At 35.5% G+C, this 21,957-nt stretch overlaps 1 protein-coding gene across 1 annotated transcript; it reads right to left on the minus strand.

The window, feature by feature from the left end:
* Positions 1-219: 219 nt before the first annotated feature.
* On the minus strand, positions 220-18,221 carry LOC141343998 (NACHT, LRR and PYD domains-containing protein 1 homolog). The gene is made up of 19 exons (XM_073848715.1): positions 17,994-18,221; positions 13,392-13,487; positions 12,958-13,053; positions 12,480-12,578; positions 11,963-12,076; positions 11,259-11,351; positions 10,953-10,988; positions 9,997-10,113; positions 9,557-9,652; positions 8,989-9,102; positions 7,530-7,649; positions 5,386-7,111; positions 5,097-5,174; positions 4,941-5,015; positions 4,690-4,833; positions 4,444-4,599; positions 4,110-4,199; positions 3,562-3,660; positions 220-1,499 (listed from the first exon to the last, which is right to left on the minus strand). The coding sequence occupies exons 1-19, from the start codon at positions 18,004-18,006 to the stop codon at positions 299-301; spliced, it is 4,563 nt and encodes a 1,520-aa protein (XP_073704816.1). The 5' UTR covers positions 18,007-18,221; the 3' UTR covers positions 220-298.
* Positions 18,222-21,957: the final 3,736 nt, after the last annotated feature.

Consider the following 21,957-nt stretch of genomic DNA (forward strand, 5'->3'; position numbering starts at 1 on the left):
TTAACACAAAAGAAGATTTTTTGAAGAAAAAAAGAAATTAAACAGTTTTGGTTACCACATTTATTTAACTTATTTAACAAATCTTGACCCTTCATTCATTTTAACTTATTTAACAGATTTTTTTATGTACAGTTAAGATGATCATTTAAGTGTTGGCTGCAAAAAAAAAAAAAAAAAAAAAAAAAAATTCAGTTATGTTCAGAAATCAATGTATCTCACTAGTGTTAAAGTTCCATTTATTCATTTAGTATAATCTGGCTGTCCATTAATACACAGTTGCCCATCTAAAGCAATAATTTCACAAAGAATCTAACCGCACCAGTTCTTCAAAGAGATGGGGCTCTTCTTCCTCAAGAATTACAATGAATTTACCTTTTGCAATCACACCACTTGAATGCACATAGGAGCATATCTTTCTCATACTATCCTGACTGGTCAAATTAGTATATGTGATTTCAGAATATAGTTCCTCATGAATTATTCTCTGCTCATGCAGTTTATCTGCAATGCTCTTCACATTTTTAACCCTTTTAATGAAAGCCAATCTGTGTTTCTCAAAAAATTTAGATTTATCAAAATCAGAATTCAGTTGCGGCTCATCTTGGACTTGCCTTGGATTTACGGGAGCAAATTCATCTTTCCATATTGTGGCCTTCCACACAGACTGCCTGTCCTCCTCTCGGATAAGATTCATTTGCATGTCACCATCCTGTTGTTGCCTGACCTTGAAGAAGTTTGGGTCAATATCTGTTCTAAATGAAATCCCCTCTACAGGATGTACAGATGCACCAGGAACCTCAAGAAGGTGAGGTGTTTTCAACCGAAATGGTTTGTCAGGTCTGGGATGGCTAATCAAAAGACTTGATTTTTCATTTTGTTCAACTTTTTCTTTTGAACAAGTATCATTCACTGGAAAAAAGTAGATGTGAAGAATGAGAGGATCTTTACACCGCATGTAGAGAAGAAGATCACAGTGTTCTTCCCACTTTATGAACCAGCTTGTAATTACAGTTATAATAGAAAAGGATGGTTGGACTATTTTGGCATGGTAACGGCTCAACTCTACAGATTGTAAAAATATTCCTTCATTGCTTTTGCTGAGGACCTTTACAGCATCTGTGAGAGAGGGGTCTGACTCTGCTAAACAGGCGTAATGAGGCAGATGGGCCTCCTCCAGCTTCCCTGAGACAACAGTCACATCAATCACAGGACCAATACGCTCACACTGAAGCCTCTCTAGCTCTGCTCTGAGGAAACGTCCATCCACTGCACGGTACTGGAGAGTGACGTCACCAGCACAGACCCATCGTATTCTGGTCCTGCTGCACTCGAATCGACCCGCCGGAGTGCTGATCCTGAACACTGACTCTCCTTCATCTGTACAGACTGACGGCTCCACCTCAACCCACTGATCAGAATCAACAATGTGAACACAAGACTGACACACTGGGAGCGGCTGAAGATTCAGTCCAGATGAGCTAGGCTTAGAAATGGTCAGCCTAGAGAACAGAGATAATGATAAATGAAATATCTAATGCATGAAAGATAACATATAAAAAAAAAAAACATATAAAAAACTAGATAAAAAAGTTTGTCGAGACAAACTTTAAGTTGGCTTGAGAAAGCCGGACCAGAAAGTTTAAAGAAGTTTAACGTTTTAAGAAGTTTAAAAAGTTTAAGAAATTAAAGTATAAAAAGTTTTACAAGTTTAAAAGCAAGTTGCTAGTATGTTTTTACTTGTTTAAGCATGATTAGCAAGTTACAAGCATGATTAGCATGTCACTAGCATGTTGTTAGCATGACGTTTACAAGATGTTAGCATGACTAGCATGTTACTAGCATGTCGTTAGCATGTTACTAGCATGTTGTTAGCATGACTAGCATGTTGTTAACATGACTAGCATGTTGTTAGCATGACTAGCATGTCACTAGCACGATTTTAACATATTGCTAGCATGCCACTAGCATTATTTTAACATGACTAGCAAGTCGCTAGCATGATTTTAACATGACTAGCAAGTCGCTAACATGATTTTAACAAGTCGCTAGCGTGATTTTAGCATGACTAGCAAGTCGTTAGAATGATTTTAACATGACTAGCAAGTCGTTAGCATGATTTTAACATAACTAGCAAGTCGCTAGCATGATTTTAGGATGACTAGCAAATCATTAGCACAACTTTATCATTATTAGCAAGTCGTTATCATGATTTTAGTATTACTAGCAAGATTTTAGCAAGTCGCTAGCATGATTTTAGCATTACTAGCAAGTCACTAACATAATTTTAGCAAGTCACTAGCATGATTTTAGCATGACTAGCAAGTCACTAGCATGATTTTAGCATGACTAGCAAGTCGCTAGCATGATTTTAGGATGACTAGCAAATCATTAGCATGATTTTAACATGACTAGCAAGTCACTAGCATGATTTTAGCATGACTAGGAAGTCGCTAGCATGATTTTAGCATGACTAGCAAGTCGCTAGCATGATTTTAGGATGACTAGCAAATCATTAGCATGATTTTAACATGACTAGCAAGTCACTAGCATGATTTTAGCATGACTAGGAAGTCGCTAGCATGATTTTAGCATGACTAGCAAGTCGCTAGCATGATTTTAGGATGACTAGCAAATCATTAGCATGATTTTAACATGACTAGCAAGTCACTAGCATGATTTTAGCATGACTAGGAAGTCGCTAGCATAATTTTAGGATGACTAGCAAATCATCAGCATGATTTTAACATGACTAGCAAGTCGCTAGCAAGATTTTAATAGTCGCTAGCATGATTTTAGCATGACTAGCAAAGTCGCTAGCAGGATTTAAGCATGACTAGCATGTCGTTAGCATGATTTTATCATGATTAGCAAGTCGCCAACATGATTTTAGCATGACTAGCAAGTCGCCAGCATGATTTTAACAAGCCACTAGCATGATTTTAGCATGACTAGCAAGTCGTCAGCATGATTTTAACAAGCCACTAGCATGATTTTAGCATGACTAGCAAGTCGCTAGCATGATTTTAGCATGACTAGCAAGTCAATAGCATGATTTTAGCATGACTAGAAAGTCGCTAGCATGATTTTAACATGACTAGCAAGTCGCTAGCATCATTTTAGCATGATTTTAACATGACTAACAAGTCACTAGCATGATTTTAGCATGACTAGCAAATCATTAGCATGAATTTAACATGACTAGGAAGTCACTAGCCTGATTTTAGCATTACTAAATACAGATAGTTTACATTAAACATAGTTCAAACAGACATGGACTTTTGGTCAATGAAAGTCTATGGGACTTTTATGATTTTTAATATGAATTTTTAAGAAAATCATAACTGAAACCAGTCTAAAAAGATATAGCACACTAAGTCAGAACAGTAAGAAGATCTGACCCGAGTTTGGAGTATGTAGCTTGAACGGTCAAGGAGGAGTTAGTGTCCAAAAATTTTGCGACCAGAAAAAGAAGAAGAAGAAGAAGAAGAAGTAGTTTAAATAGGATTTCAGTAAGTTGGCTTTCCCAAGCCAACTTAATTATGAAATCAAAAATGATCTCACTCTTCCAGCTTTTCCAAAACGTTTGGTTTAAAGTGAATCTCGACTTTCTCATTAATGCTGTGGCTCCAGTTTTCTTCTGTGGGTTTGCTGCACTCCCTCCTTGATAAAAATGAAAGGAAACCAGAATAAATTATAGATTGAAAACATCACCAGTATGCTTTTCAATTTGATGTAGGTTTGTTCCAATATGTTGAGTGCATATTTTAAGACAGGCGAAATAATGACAATAAAATAACTTTAGAAACTGTGTATTTCAACTAATAAAGCTGTGGTGGTAAAGAAAAATCTGGCCTATTTTATAAATAATTTGGAAAGATTGATTTTATTAGCTACAGTACATACCTACTAAATAGAATACCTTTTCAGAAATGAGATTAGATATTCTAATTTAAGTAATGGAGGTTTCATGGAGTTTATACTCCACAATGAATCCATCTATTATTCTATCTACACTGTATAAGCAACTTATTTTTCTGGTGGCTAAAACAAAAAGGAGCTTCCTAAAACATCTTTTTCACAGTGAATGAACAGCTATTGAGCACACAAACCCTTCAATGATCACAGTGCAGTGTGGATCTGTCAGTGATTTCTGCAGTAAAATGAGGCCCTCCTCCAAAAGCAATCCAGTGACACTGACTCTACAACATTGAAATTACACAAATCAAATTGTCAAATATCAAAATGTGTTTTGTACAAGAATAATGCTTTTAGAGCAAATCATTGAATACTTTCAAATGTAACAATTTTGAAAGAGTTTTATTATTTTAGTAGAAGTATTATTTATGATGAACAAATCTATGTGGATTGACTGCATTTATACTATGTCCAGTAAATTAACATTCTGTTCTATCAGTCATCATTTACTCATGCAGATCATCTTACCTGAGCTCTTGTAGACTGGTGCAACTCTGGACGAGAGAAATGATCCCAGAAGCCCAGCTCTCATTCAGACTGACCAGCTTCAGATTTAACATCTTCAAACCCACAGAATGAAATGAAGAAAGCAGCAAACTGACATGCTCATCAAGAGCTGAAGAGCTGCCAAAACACATTTGACCACAAGATGTTTGAATAATGGCAAATCTAATTCATTAAAACAGAGAAATACCAAAATTAATATTTTCATACTTTTCTGCTACTTTTCCCATCTCGCTGAGTCTCTGTAAGAAGACTGTCCAGTCGGTGCTGGATATCTCTGATTGTGGACATGTAAGACTGATGTTTAAGACTGCTGGAAATGATGGATTTGTCTCTGAGGAGCTCGAAGACAACCTGAACAGACACAGAGATGCAGAGGAACATTTGACAACAGCACCGTACACTCACTGTGAATGAAATCAAGTAGATAAGAAAGATTATGTTGTGCAACAGTTTCTTACGAGACATCTCCACAGGTGACTGACAGGTCAAGTGACCACCTGGGACTTTCAGAACTGTATTCATCCTCCTGAACTCTACCATGTCAGAAGAACAGATAACGTATTTAAACAACTATTACATTATTATATTTAAAAGGGCAATATAAGTAAATTTACCTCAGCTCTCTCAAGATTTTTGCTTCACCAAGAATCTGGATCAAATCTCCAACTTCTGACAGGTGCTCCACTGATAACCTTGATTAAAAAACAAAAATAATTTATATTAATATAATATATTAAGCCTTATTTAATGATATATGGGTAAAAAATAAGGATGGCAAATAGCAGGTGCAGAAACAGATGCAAAAAAAATATTCAATTTAAAATAAACATTAAAAATAAAATAAAAAATAAAATGCAAATTGTATGTTAAAAAAGAGTGTTTCTCCATACAAGCAGCACTGACCTCAGAGTCTCACACATACAGAGTGCTGTCTGAAGAATCTTGAGTTTCTCAGCTGTTAAATCACAGTACATGAGGTTCAGGTCTCTGATGTGTGGACAGCATTGAAGACAGTACAGCAGCACCCAACAGTCTGTGCTCCTCAGAGAAACGTTAGATAGATCAATGAAGCTGTGTGTTTTAAGAGCTTCTGCAACAAATCTCTCATCCTGGAGCTCATATAGACAATGGAGAGCAAATAACTCTAATCCATACTGCCGTGTCATTGCAGGAATAATTTCCATCAGCTTTTTTCGCAGTTGCTTTTTCTTCAGTTTTATGGTTTGAGGAACATTCAATTTTTCAAAGATTGAGCTGCTCACCTTCTCATTAAAGAGACCACAGAGAAACATGATAACTGAAGGGATGGAATTTGACAGTCTACCTCGAAAAATCGGAGATGACCTGTACATTACAGCCTCTGATTCCATCAGGTTAAACAGCTCACTGACTTTACACCAGGACTCTTCTTCATCCAGCAAGACATAATAAAGAGCAGTAAAAAACTCCTGAAAGCTTAAATGTATATAGAACTTGAAAAATGATTCATGTTTATACAAGAATGGAGTAATAGCAGGATCTAAGCCAGCCTTAGCCACACTCTTTTCATCAAAAAGGACTTGATGCTTCTTCACCCCTTCCTCTGCCAGCTGACCCAGGCTCTTCAGCATGTTGAGGACAGACTGACTCTGGTCATGATGCTCCAGTAGAGTGGACACAAAGTGCACATATATTGAGGTGTTGGTCTTTAGTTCTCTCATCACATGATCGTCAAAGGTAACATGTTTTTTCAGGCAAAAACAGACCATCCAACACAGCAAAGGCACAGAGCAGGCAGCCAGGAGGCTTTCATTTGTCTTCACACTTTCAAATGTTTTCCTGAAGAGTTTCTTATCCTGAAAGAACTTGTGGAAGTACTCCTGCACCACTCTCTCAGGGAAGCCCACAATCTCAGTGAAACGCTGAGGTCTTTTAAACAGATTGCTTAATTCAGCAGCAGCTGTGTATCTAGTAGTGACAATCACAGATGATTCAAACAGCATGAGATCTCTCAGCAGACAGTTGAGTACGTCTACAATTGGGGCTTTCTGGGATGGATCAGTGGGCGATGACATTTGAATGTGTGGATCAATTGAGAACTCATCTATTCCATCAATGAGGTAAAGGACTTTCTCTGGTGTTAACTCAAGTATCTGTGAGATCTGATCTGGTGTTAAACTGCAGCTCCAGCTCAAGAGCTCATTCAAGCTCATCTCCTCAGAAATACACTTCAGCTCATCAAACTTCAGAAGAAAAACTGCATCAAAGTTTTCAGTGTAAAGTTTTCCAGAAGCCCAGTCCAACATGATCTTCTGCAGCATGAAAGTTTTCCCTTTTCCAGAATCACCAACAAGAATCACAGTTTTTGGTGTGATTCCATCACAGTCGGGATTGAACAGCTGGTCTATTCTGATGCTGTGATTCTTGTCATTTGATAACAGTTGAGATGATGTCCCTGTTCCAGAAGCGTGCACAGACTTCACATATTCTTCACAGTATTTCTCAGTCTGCTCTTTGCTCCTCTTAATGAGCACTGGTTCAGTATAATGGGTGGCCAGATCCACAAGTTCATCAGGTAAACAATACTTTCTACAAAGCTTAAATGAATCTGACATTGTCTTGAACTTGAACTTGTCTTGAGGCAACCACCCTAAAGGAAGCATTAAACATTGGAAAACATCACTTTCATGGTCACAAACACACACTTATTTAGATGTTCATAGATGTCTATTGTTTTATATGTAGATACTGTAAAATTTACAGTACATTTAAAGCTAGTGAGAGTGGCCATAATTACTGCAAATAAAATGATATTGTATATTTACATTCAATTGCAGAAAAAATAATTTCATAAGGCTACAACCATATTCCCAAATGTTATTTCTAATGTAAGTGTTGTAATTAGCTGTAAGTATAATAATAAATATAATACTTCTGTATTTAATTACAACTAAATCCAATCAGCAAAAAAAAAATAAAAAAATTAACAAAAATCATTCACAGAAATCTATTAATACACACAAAAAATCCTAAGTTGTTACAAATCACTTAGGGATAAGGAACATTACCAGTTAATTTTGCATCCTCCAGCAGCTTCATGTTAATTGCATCTTCATTTTGTTGTAGTTCATGTTGAATCTGTTCTATGACAGCACTATGATCGGTCATTGAGTCTGCAGCACTACAACCTGTAAACACAGGGGCAGGGGGGGTGGGGTTCAGTGGTCTGAATAGATACATATTACTTTGAAGGATGCACAAGGAAATTAATGTAGAAAAAGAGTGAAGACGCTCTGATAGCATTTCCTAACTAGATAGTAGGGGGCACAGCCTATAATAGGGGGTACAACTTACAGTAGGGTTCAATACACTTGAGATCTTTGTTTCTTTGCTTGCTTTTATTGCCATACCAGCATCTATGGCTATTTTCATGGCAAGATGTATTTCAACAGAATGCATTAATGAAGGGATAGTTCACCCAAAAATGAAAATTTGATGTTTATCTGCTTACCCCCAGGGCATCCAAGATGTAGTTGACTTTGTTTCTTCAGCAGAACACAAACAAAGATTTTTAACGAAAACCAGTCAAGTCTGTCAGCCATATAATGGCAGTGGATGGGCACCAGTCCTTTAAAAGTAAAAAAAAAAAAAAACATTCACAGACAAATCCAAATTACACCCTGCAGCTTGTGACAATACGTTGATGTCCTAAGACACGAAACGATAGTTTTTTTGCGAGAAACTGAATAGTATTTATATAATTTTTTACCTTTGATACACAGCCACGTCCATCTGTCCTGAGCACAAGCTTTTCATCCGGCTCGTTACACGTGTACGCGCTCTGGCGTAGTATACACAAACGCCGTAAGGGTAAATCGGTGAAAAGTCCCAGGCGAGTTTGCACAAGCTAAGTAAAGCTTTAAATCGGTTTGAACAATCAGGATAAGTGCAAGTAATTACCATTTTGAATAGTCGCTATACCCACAATCTCTGTGCACTGTGTAAACAATGAGTGTTGTATACACGCGACAGATTGCTTCCGCCGTTTGCGTATACTACGTCAGAGCGCGTACACATGTAACGTGCCTGATGCTAAACTCGTGCTCCGGACAGATGGACATGCCTGTGTATCAAAGGTAAAAAATGCTATAAATACTGTTCAGTTTTTCCGCAAAAAACGATCGTTTCGTGACTTAGGACATCATTGTATCGTCACGAGTCACAGGGTGTAATTTGGATTTGTCTGTGCATGTTTTTTTTTTTTTTGTTTTTTTTACTTTTAAGGGTTTGGTGCCCATCCACTTCCATTATTTGGCTGGTAGACTGCACCGGTTTTCATTAAAAATCTTTGTTTGTGTTCTGCTGAAGAAACAAAGTCACCTGCATCTTGGATGCCCTGGGGGTAAGCAGATAAACATCAAATTTTCATTTTTGGGTGAACTATCCCTTTAAGGCATATTTTAATTTATCACAAAGTTTTTACATAACACAATACTCTTTTCTGAAAGTAATAGTAAATAACTTTACCAGTGGATTTATCCATTTTCAGCACTCTGTCTAGTTCATCTCCTAGTTGCGTTATTTTTTGTTCTAGAGATTCCATGACAGCACCATCAATTGTTGAGTCTGCAGTGCTCAAACCTGTAGTCAGGGAAAAATATCAGCCTCTCTGAACCAGCAGCCTTTGCATATATTTTACTTTAAAGGATATGCAAGGAAATTAATGTAAAAGAAAAGCAGTACTAGTGACAATATCATCAAATCCTGAGAGAGGGACTTTGATGACATTCCCTAGCTGGATATTTATCTGTAAGAGGCATAGCTTGTAGTAGTGGTAACTTGTCGGACACAATTTAAAACACTTGGGATTAGGTGCTAAACTAGCATAGCATACTATATTTACCAGTAATAATAATGCAATAATATGCTTTTCTGAATTCAGCCATACATTTACTTACTCATGGCAGTGGTAATGATTAATATAGGCTCAAGATAAATTGTACAAACTTAATTAACAATTGTACAGGTTTTTATTATTTCCATAGTGTTATATAATGCATTACTCCTTTCTAAAAGTAAAACCAAACAACTTTACCTGGTAAGTATGTCTCTCTTTTCAGCTCATTTTCTTTTTCCTCTTTGTATTGATGTATTACACCTAATAGAGATTTGATGATATCAGTGTTCCAACCTGTAGTCAAGAAAAAAAAAAATCAGACCAGCTGAAGCAGTGTTCACGCATTTTACATCAAAGAATGGGCAAGGAAATTAAATGTAAGAGCGGTAGTTGGGATAACTTTTGGGGACACAGTTTGGTAGACTTGGGATTAAGTGATAGATAGAAGACAGGCTGAACAGCATAGCATATTACTTTAGTATGCCATTCAGAATTCAGCCATACATTTACTTAACATGGCAGTGGTAATGATTAATATAGGCTTATGATAAATTGTGCAAACTTAGCAGGTTTTTATTCTTCACATAGTATTACATAATGCATTACTCCTTGTTAAAAGAATCAGCAAATTAAATTACCTGTATTACTTTTCAGCTCATTGTCCAGTGCTACTTTAAATTTATGTAATTTATCAAACAGAGATTTCATGAGAGAAGAGCTGGAGCTCTTTAGCCAACCTGTAGCCAACCTGTAGACTTAAAAAAAAACAGTCCAAGTGAACAAAGGAATTTGTCTGGAGTGCATGACCTCAAACTTTATATTGGTATATCCAGCCAATAACACTTTATATGAACTGTATTTAAATTGAAATATTATAGCTGATCCTTAAAAAGAAATAATAAAGAAGAATAAAGAAAAGTAAAAAAAAAAAAAAAAAAACATAGTTACACTGTAAAAACTAATCACCCAAATAATAAAAAATGGGAAATGATTCACATCTATATTTTATAACTTGAGCCAATGAAAAATACCTTGTCCTAAACAATATTTTCTAGGTCTATGAAAACTAAAAAGTTCCCAGACATCCTGCCATCAGTCTGAAGGTCTGGCTATGCAAGACTAGTAGTAAAGTAAGATACAACAAAATCCAAACAATGATTCACAGACAGAAAATCCTTTGAGTCTTTTTGAGCCTATTTGTCACAGACACAGGTGGGATCAAAACTCTTGAGACATTACAGGCATGTTACGCCCAGCCTTAAAAAAATGGTTGTACCTTTTAAGATACTGTAAAACTTACAGTACCTTTAATGCTAGAGAATGGCCATAACTACTGCAAATACAATATTGCATATCTAAATTAAATTTCAGAAAAAATAATTGCATAAGGATAAAACCATACTTTCTACATTTTTTTCTGCTATAAATATAATAATAATATAAAATAATGTATTTGATCACAACAAAATCCCATCAGTTTCAAGCAAAGAACATTTATTGTTTAACAAAAATCTTTCACAGAAATGTGTAAAGGTTAATCTGTTAATATGAAGGGGACAAAAAAGGCTAAACTGGAATAAAACCATTACATTACCAATTGATTTATCCATTTTTCTTCCGTGTTGTTCATCTGAAATGACAAATTTGGCACAGATAGGCTGGCTGTGCTTCATTACTTTTACTAATAAGAGCAATTGAGTAGCTTTTGCTATTATAAATTACAAGACCATTACAAATTCATGATTTGCCATAGATCATATTCCATAGACTTACTTAATCATGGCAATGGTAATGATTAATATAAACCTATGATAAATTGTGCAAACTTGCCATTTTTATTTTTCACATAGTTTTACATAACACAATACTCTTTTCTGAAAGTAGTAGTAAATAACATTACCAATTAATTGCATGAATTCCGGCGATTTTTCTAGTATATCTCCTATTTGCATAATAATACATGCCAGAGATTCTCTGTCAGCAGTGCTCCAACCTGTAGTCAAGAGGAAAAAAAGCCTCTTTGAACCAGCAGTCTTTGCATACATTTTACTTTAAAGGATGCGCAAGGAAATAAATGTAAAATAAAAACAGTACTCGTGACAACATCCTCAAATCCTGAGGAAGGGGCTCTAATGACATTCCCTAGCTGGATATTTTTTGTATGGGCCCAAGGGGGCATAGCTTGTGGTAGTGGTAACAGACACAGGTGTGATGTCTCAAAACGCATTTTTAAGAGACTTTACAGACATGGTATTAAAAACTGCTGTACCTTTAAAAATATTGAAAAAATTACAGTACCTTTAATGCTAGTGAGAGTGGCCATAATTACTGCAAATACCATGACATTGCATATTATTTTAAATTGCATAACCATATTCCCAAATGTTATATCTACTTTACATGTTGTAATCTGCTATAAGTATAATAAATATACTTTTGGAATAAAATAATGTATTTAATTACAACTAAATCCCATCAGTGTTTCAAGCAAAAAAAAAACTTTTATTGTTTAACAAAAATCATTCACAGACATGTGTAAGAGTTCATCTGTTGATCATAAAAAGGCTAAATTGGTACAAACCACATTGGGATAAGGAATATTACCAGTTGGGTTATCCATTAGCAGCCTTGTGTCTAGTTCATCTCTGCTTTGATGTACTAGATGTTCTAGATGTTCTATGACAGCACTATCAGTCATTGAGTCTGCAGCGCTACAACCTGTAGGAGGGAAAAATCAGCCCAACAGAACCAGTGGTCTGAATTAGATACATTTTACTTTGAAAAATGCACAAGGAAATTAATGCAGAAAAAGAGCAGTGCTAGTGACAACATCATTGATTCCCAGTGAAGAAGCTTTGATAACATTTCCAAGCTGGATGTTTCTTTGTAGGGGGCATAGCCTGTAGTAGGGGGTACAGCTTATAGTAGGGGAAACTTGTTGGAACACAGTTCAATTCACTTGGGATCTGTGTTTCTTTGCCTGCTTTTATTGCCATACCAGCATCTATGGCTGGATGTATTTTAACAGAATGTATTAAGGCATATTTGGCATATTTTTATTTATCACATAGTTTTACATAACACAATACTCTCTTCTGAAAGTAATAATAAATAACATTACCAGTGGATATTTCCATTTTCAGCACTCTGTCTAGTTCATCTCCTAGTTGTGTTATTTTTTGTACTAGCGATTCAATGACAGAGTCTGCACTGCTCCAACCTGTAGTCAGGGAAAAATATCAGCCTCTCTGAACAAGCAGTCTTTGCATACATTTTACTTTAAAGGATGTGTAAGGAAATTAATGTAGAAGAAAATAAGTACTAGTGACAATATCATCAAATCCTGCGGAAGGGACTCCCTATAGGGATGATATTCCCTAGCTGGTTATTCATTTGCAGGAGGCATACTTTGGGATTAGGTGCTAGACTAACATAGCATACTGTATTTACTAGTAATAATAATGCAGTAGTATGCTATTCTGAATTCAGCCATACATTTACTCATGGTAGTGATAATGATTAATATAGGCTCATGATAAATTGTACAAACCTAGGTTTTTATTTTACTCCTTCTCAAAAGAACAATCAAACAACATTACCTGGTAAGTATGCATCTCTTTTCAGCTCATTGTCTTTTTTCTCTTTGTATTGATGTATTAGACCTAAAAGTGATTTTATGACATCAGTGCTCCAACCTGTAGTCAATAAAAAAAAAAGAAAAAGAAAAAGAAAAAATCAGACCAAGTGAATTAGCGTTCATGCATTTTACTTTAAAGAATGTGCAAGAAAATGAACGTTAGTAGGGGTAACTTTTGGGGACACAGTTCGATAGACTTGGGCTTGGAGCTGAACAACATAGCATATTACTTTAGTAACCGATTTTGAATTCAGCCATACATTTACTTAATCATGGCAGTGGTAATGATTAATATAGGCCTTTTAATAAGTTGTGCAAACTTAGCAGGTTTTTATTCTTCACATAGTATTACATAAGGCATTACTCCTTTCTGAAAGAACCAGCAAACTACATTACCTGTTAAATATGTATCTCTTTGAGGCTTATTGTCCAGTTCTGCTTTGAATTGTTGTAACTGATCTAACAGAGAATTCATGACAGCAGCACTCCAACCTGTAGTCAGGAGGGGAAAAAAACAGTCCAAGTGAACCACTAGAATGAGTAACATGCATTTTACTTGGAAGGACATGTAAAGAAATTAATGTAGAAGAACGGTGCTAGTTAGGGATGCTCGATACTGAGCTCTTGTACTTAAAATGCCCCGATACCAAATGACGATACCACACTTTACATTTATTTATTTGGCAGGCGCTTTTATCCGAAGCGCCTTACAAATCAGAAGAACAATAGAAGCAATCACATTAACAAAAAGCAACAATTTGTAAGTACTATGACACATACTAGTTAACCTGACATAGTATGTGTAGAAAGGTTTTTAAAATAAATAAATAGAATAACAGATTAAATAGAAAGTGCTAGCATTACCAGCTCAAGTGTAAAACATGATTGATGAAAATGGCTAAGGACTCACTCAGCTGATTTACTAGAAACTTGAATTATATTTGGAGATCAAAAACACTGCATTCCAACATGGTGGTGGTAGTATCATGGCTTGGGTCTGTTTTTCTGCATTTGTTTTCAGACAACAACCTCATGGAACAAAGAATTCTAAATTATACCAGGAAATTCTGAAAGAAAATACATTTGTCTGAGAACCGAATATACTCTATTTGCAGTGCGTATGCTGTGCATATTGTTTTCTGTACTTAACAGTTTAGAGCAGGGATGGCCAAACCTGGTCCTGGAGGGCCGGTGTCCTGCTGTGTTTAGTTCCAACTTGCCTCAACACACCTGCTGGGAAGTTTCCAGTATACCTAGTAAGAGCCTAATTAGCAGCTTAATTGAGGTTGGAGCTGAACTCTTCAGGACACTGGCCCAGAACCGAGTTTGGGCATCCCTAGATTAGAACGTTCACACTGCGTTTTGGCTGGGTTTTAAACAAGAAAAAGTGCACTCTTAGATAAACAAGGGAACATAATAAATGCACTTGTGGAGGTATAAAAATTAAGTTATTTAAATGGTTAGTTCACCCAAAAATAAAAATATATGAAAACAGTAGGAAAAAAGAAAAGAATAAAAAGGAAGGATTAGAGAAGAAAAAAATAGATGTAGAATATAAAGCTTTAAAATATGGACACAATAATTTTTTTTTTAAAATATTAAGAGAGCATAGACAAAAACATTTTTACATATACCATTTTAAATGTTCCTCTTATTAGGCTACATGTTCAACCCATTTGTTGTTGGTTGTGTTAGAGTTGCATGTTTAATATATAGATTTCACTTTTATCGATATTCTGATATTCAGATTTCATCAAATTTAATGTCATCATGTGGGTTTACACAATTTATTTTACTCATAACCTGAAGGTTATGAGTAAAAATATTACGTTAAATATGTTTGTCTGATCATGTGTTAATAAATCATGTGTTTTTAATTAAGATGCAGAATATTTTTCAATAAATAAGGGATGGGCCACTTTACCAGTCCAGCTAGTCCACTTTACCTAAAAATAAATTTGTCTGGAGTCCTCAAAATGTTTATGTCCTGCCAATAACAATTTATATGACCGGTGTTGTGCCGAAATCTGTGACCCGTCGAAAACTGTGACCAGGGGTCGCTGTTCAGCAAATATTGGCGCGGGAGCGCGCACACGTTGAATCAGACGCTGAAACGGAATGATCATCGTCGCAGTGATGCTGTAAAATAAGTTTCATGTTTTAAAGAAATAACGACTATTGGACAAACTAGATATTGTGGCATCGAAATGCTTGCATAGAGAAGACATTAATCATTAATGCTGTGTGGTTGTTGTCTGTGTTACTATGAATGGTTTTGGTTTTAATAACATTCTCATTAATGGATAGGCTCATTTTTTATCCTTATTACTATTAAATTCAATTACCCAGTATAGTTTGTGCTTTACAAATGCATACCACTCTGAGATATTAGCCTATATAGTATGAGTCACTGGATCTGGTCAACTACCGAAATATGTGATCTCTTTTTATTTCAAATAACACATTGTAATATTCAATAAAGTGACTCATGTGATGTGTGACCATCTCCTCTTTTTTATTTTAAAAAGCATATGGATCAGATATTGAGAAATCTATACTGTAGATACAATAGGGTCACAGAATCTGACAGGTCAAATTCATAACTACCTCTTTTTATTTTATAATTTTTTTTATAAAGTAACTCATGTAATGTGTGACCATCTCCCCTTTCTGTTTTATAAAGCATATTAATTAGATATTGAGAAATATGTAGATACAGTAGAGTCATAGTCTGTCAGGTCAAATTCATTGCTACCGGAATATGTGACTCTTCTTTATTTCATAATAACTGTGTTAATAATAAGCCATGACTTACACAAATTGTATGCTAGTGTATTATCACTGATACACAATAGAGTAAAATCATTATTCATCCTCTTAATTCTTTTAGACTCTTTCTTAGTTCTGACAATTGTACAGTTCATCAAGATTAATTACATTTATATATATATATATATATATATCATTAAAATATTTTGTATTGCTTTGATTTGGAGTGTGCATTTATTATATTATATATAAAGAAATTCAAACTTTAACTTTTAAAAACATCAACATCAACAATCCACTTAGTACTGTGCCATTAAATATTTCTTCAACAATTTTTTAAACCTCATTTTACACTTAAAACATGTATATACGATGGCAATTCATTCCATGTTTTCATTCTTCTATACATTACAGTCCGTTGCTTTGAATTAGTTTTCGAAACAGAAAGCAAAAAAGAAAATATCCTTTTAATGCATGCCTGGTATTAAATTTATGACTAGCACTAATATACAAAAGTTGACAGTACAATACACTTGGAACTCTTGATACAGAGATATGTCTTATAAAATACAACAGAGAATCAATTACCCTATCCTTCACCAATAACCAACCTAGAGGCTTGTGCATTTTCATAATATTAACCCTTCTATTGCAGTGCAAAATTAGTCGTGCAGCTCTATTCTGGACTAATTTTTACTTTACTTAATGCATATTGTATAATTTTTGATAGATTTCTCTCAATATATGATCAATATGCATTATAAAACAGAAAGGGAAGATGGTCACTTTACTGAATATTATAGTCAGTTATAATGAAATTAAGAAGAGTCACATATTTCGGTACACTGTAAAAAAAAGGGTAAAAGAAAATCTTAATTAAAAATAAAGTGCAAAAACAATAATTTTACAGATATTGTCATTTAAAGCTTTTAAGGACAAACATCTTTATTTTACAGATTTTTTCTTGTTTCAATTAGGATATTTTACTTTTACTTTATGATTTTTGTTTGGCAGTTATAGCTGCCAGTTGTTTGACCGTTTTTTTTTACAGTGTAAAAACCTTATTTGACAGATTTTACCTAGATTATTACAATGAAAGCACTAAATGTTCTACAGAGAAACACTGTTATTTTACAAATCATTACAATAAAAAACCTTCAATAAAGTGTCAAAGCATGCGCAAGGTAGAAAATGAACAGTTTTATTTAAAAGACAAATTACAATGAATTTGACCTGTCAGATTCTGTGACTCTACTGTACCTACTGATTTCTCAGCATCTTATCAATATGCCTTATAAAACAGAAAGGGGAGATGGTCACACATTACATGAGTTACTTTATTAAAAAATTATAGAATAAAAAGAGGTAGCTATGAATTTGACCTGTCAGATTCTGTGACCCTATATTGTATCTACAGTATAGATTTCTCAATATCTGATCTATATGCTTTTTAAAATAAAAAAGAGGATCACATCACATGAGTCACTTTATTGAATATTACAATGTGTTATTTGAAATAAAAAGAGATCACATATTTCGGTAGGAGACCAGATCCAGTGACTCATACTATATAGGCTAATATCGCAGAGTGGTATGCATTTGTAAAGCACAAACTATACTGGGTAATTGAATTTAATAGTAATAAGAATAAAAAAAAGAGCCTATCCATTAATGAGAATGTTATTTAAACCTAAACCATTCATAGTAGTAACACAGACAACAACAGCACAGCATTAATGATAAATGTCTTCTCTATGCAAGCATTTTGATGCCACAATATCTAGTTTGTCCAATAGTCGTTATTTCTTTAAAACATGAAACTTATTTTACAGCATCACTGCGACGATGATCATTCCGTTTCAGCGTCTGATTCAACGTGTGCGCGCTCCCGCGCCAATATTTGCTGAACAGCGACCCCTGGTCACAGTTTTCGACGGGTCACAGATTTCGGCACAACACCGGTATTCAAATTGAAATAATATAGCTGGTCCTTAAAAATAATAAAGAGAAATAAGCATTTATAAGTATCTTAATTGCACATACGTATCACAAAAAGTTGCCCACTTTAGCCGAGTTCACCTGCTGCATTATATTTTTCAGTATATTCACGTTTGTTTCTTAAGGCTGGTTAGTTTTATAAACTTACATAATTAATACAAACTGCAGATTCATACCCAGGTCTTGTGGTTCATGTTTTCAGTGCATAAAACAAGCGTTTCTCTTACTTACCAGAGCTGCTCATCTTGTTGGATAATAACAATAACCTTTATCCGCGAAATAAAATGATATGCTGATCAGCTAGTTAATTACTTTTCACGTCTAAATGTACCGTGTCTACATGATTGCAAAATTGTGTTTAGCTAAACGTTTTACATGTAAAGAAAGAGAGTTTCCGCCTTCTCAAACGAAAGCAGTATCCACAGGTTTCCTAGCTTGGTCCCATAAGGCTTTGCGTAAAAGAAGTGAGAGCGTCTTCCTGTTAGAAGTAAACAAGCAGGACGTGACACGATAGTGACAGGCAAATGAAGCCCTGAAACTTTCCTCGGACTGTTTCGGCAAAAGAGTCAAAGCTTTGAAAGTGTCGAAAACAGCGCTATCTGGTGGTTATTGAAACTAAAAAAAAAAACAAAGCAGCTAAAAGCCTGTGAAAGAAGCTCCGTCTGAAGAACAGGCTACGTAATCAACCGCATCACTGGGGGTGCTACTAAAATTAATGAGGGTGCTCTCTATAATCTTAATATATATAAAAGTTTTAGTGCCGTCCATTGCTGTGGACTTTGTTTAATTTTTGTTTTGTGAACACGTTTAGTTTATATACAGGCCTAGTTTAGTTTCAGTTTTAGTAGGCTATACGTTATTTACCTCTAGCAACACAAAATTAAAGCATGCCAGCTTATATTGATTCGATGATAAAAGTATACAAATATGGTAAAGACATTTCCCTCTGAACCTAAGATGCAACAACCATGGTCCCTTATTCCAGTTTATACCTTTGGCAGTGCACTTGGGCGGATGCCCATAATTTTTATTTATTTATTTTCAGTTAGGTTTTCCTAACTGTTGTTAGTTTCGTTTCTTTTTTATTTATTTGGACATATCATTTTTTGACATCTCTTTCTTTCTTCTTCCTTTGCCTAATTGCCTTTATTTTCGTTAAATACAGTTATTAATACAACATATATTACCGTTTAAACATGTATACAATATTTCTTACATTTAAACTCCTTTAACAAGAATTTTAGAAGTAGCCTAAAAATTAAATATATAATTGTAGTGAAAAGGCCAGTGTATCTGGTTTAAGTGACTGACATCTCGTCTCACTAATTAGCTTTGCATTCATTTTTTTTTTTTTTTTTTACAGCAAAGGGACAGTTTTATAGATTAAATAAAACATATTTACCAAAGAAATGGCAAGACGGCAGCACTGAGAACTATTCCTGAGGACAATGCAAAATATCCGTGCTCATTACAACCGCTGTTGCGACTGTCCTGTCCCACAAAAACTACGCTAAAATGTTTGGGTTAACATAAAATAACCATGAGTACATCATGTGCACACTATAAAATTTGCAATTGAGACAGCCCTTAAAATGGCTGACTCCCGGATCAGTGCCTGCCTCCTCTTATGTAGGTCCTCAGCATTTTTGGCCTCTGTTAAAAGCCTTTTACAGACTAAATATAATAATAACGTAATATTTCCACACAGATTACATTTTACAGGTATCTGCTGGATATTATTTATGTTAAATGCACAAAAGCAGGCACATAAACATATTTAGTCATGTAAAATGTTACTGAAAATGGCCGATTAAGCGGTTTTGAAATCTTTTTCTAGGTTTTGTTGTGTGGATTAAATTACATTTGGATTAAAATGGTCCTTTTCCTTACATAAATGTAAAACACTGAGCTGCCACAACGAAGAGTCCTTTATGAGACTGTCCGGTTCTGGAGTCATCAAGCTTTGGCATTAGCATCTTCATCTGGCTTTATTTTGGTTATGTCCAGATTCCTCTGCAGTTGTTGTATGTAGTAAAAAAAAAAAAATCCATTTATGCCATTGCAACATATTTAAGGGGGTTATAATTATTTATTTTCTTTTTATCCAATTTTTCATCATCATCAAAAATTAGAAAAGAAAGAAAGGAAAACGGCAAAACACTGAAAATACTTTTTTTTTTCTTTTTTTACTTTGAGTAACAATGATAGAAAACAGCAAAATGTTTAAAAGTTACAAACAGCACAATCATTCCAAGCACTGGATGCTGAGACAGATCTATCTAGATCTGACAAAGATCTAAAACAGGGGTGTCAAACTCAGGCCCTGGAGGGCAGTAGCCCTTTCAGAGTTTAGATGACCCCTAATTAAGCACCTGATCCAACCAATCAAGTCCTTCAGGCTTAAAGGGGTCATCGGATGCCCTTTTTCCGCAAGTTCATATGATTCTTAAGGGCCTAAATGAAAAGTCTCTAATATACTTTGGTTAAAAATTTTCAATAGTAGTGTAAAAAAACAGGCTTTTACCTTGTCAAAATCAGCTCTGCAAAAACTCAACTCATTTTAAGACATGGCCCCTTTAAATGCCATTGAGCTCTGCTCGCCCCGCCCCTCTCTGGGATTATGAGTAATGTAATGTTTACTTTAGCCACATTTAGCTGCCTTTAGCTGCATTAAGCTGCTTTCATCAGCAAAACTTGCCAACAAGCACATTATTAAGAAAGGCCATTTGCAAAGATGCATAAAAAACCCTTCTACTGACTTCTGCTGTGGGTGAAGCTCCAACACGAACGATTCACACGAACATAGATGCATATGTAGATCGGGCCGGCGCTTTTGTTTAAAAGCGAAAGTAACGTTGTCCTCTGCATCTTCAGCAGCTCAGGTGTCTGGAGTAAATGACTACTGCTATGTTCATTATTATATCCAACAACAGAACACCTCAATCACTCAGTGTCTTCCTCTGCACGTGAGTCACACAACGGCAATGGCATTCGGACTGTTTCAGCTCGGTGAGGGCGGGTCTAAGGTAAGACGCTAATGTCAATCAACTGTGTTTCGTCAAAACGACAAGAAGCTGAGAATCACCTGATTTTCAAAAAGGGATATTTCTTTTAAAGACTAAAAAATACCACTGGGTGGATTTTTATCATTGTAGGGTGGTTGTGTACACAAACCTGCCAACACACATTAATGTTCAAACAACATCTAAAAGTTAGTTTTGCATCCGATGACCCCTTTAATTGAAAACTGCATAGTGTTGAAGCAGGGTTGGAACAAAACTCTGCAGGGCTACGGCCCTCCAGCAACTGAGTTTGACACTCCTGATCTGAAATAGTTCTTTTTTTTAGTATTCCATCATTTTCACACTGCTGATTTCTTTTTCTTGGGTGCAGGAGGTTTTTTCGCTTTCTTGGGTGCGGGAGGCTTCTTCGCTTTTTTGGGTGCAGGAGGCTTCTTCGCTTTTTTGAGTGCAGGAGGCTTCTGCGCTTTTTTGGGTGCAGGAGGCTTTGCTTTCTTTGGTGCAGGAGGTTTCTTCGCCTTCTTGGGTGCAGGAGTTTTCTTTTCTGTCTTGGTTGCAGGAGTTTTCTTCTCCTTCTTGAGTGCAGGCGTTTTCTTCTCCTTCTTGGGTCCATGAGTTTTCTTCTCCTCTTTGGGTGCAGGAGTTTTCTTTTCTTTCTTGGGTGTAGGAGTTTTCTTTTCTGTTTTGAGTGCAGGGGTTTTCTTCTCAGCTTTGGGTGTGGGCATTTTTTTAGGTGTGGAAGTTCTCTTCTCCTTCTTTGGTGCAGGAGGGTTCTTCTCTTTCTTCAAAACCGATGGTTTCTTCTTTTTGGGTGCAGGGGGCTTTCTTTCTATTTTGGCTACAATTTCATTTTTATTGGGAATAATGTCCATGTTACAAGGAGGTCTTTGCTCTAGCATCAATAACATAAAGCACAAAGATAATATTTACAGTTAGTGGTGTTCACACATAAATTAAAGTGAATCACAATTGTATACACACTGTATGGTGTCTTGTATATAGCAGGGGTGGCGAACTCCGGTCCTGAAGAGCCATAGCCCTGCAGAGTTCAGCTCCAAACCAAATTAAAATTCTCCTGCCATTAGCTATCTGGTAACCCTTCAGACTCTGTGATTAGATTGTTGAGGTCTGTTTGATTAGGGTTGAAGCAAAACTCTGCAGGGCTGCGGCTCTCC

This window comes from Garra rufa, chromosome 10 (assembly GCF_049309525.1).
Source record: "Garra rufa chromosome 10, GarRuf1.0, whole genome shotgun sequence".
Classification (NCBI taxonomy): Eukaryota; Metazoa; Chordata; class Actinopteri; order Cypriniformes; family Cyprinidae; genus Garra; species Garra rufa.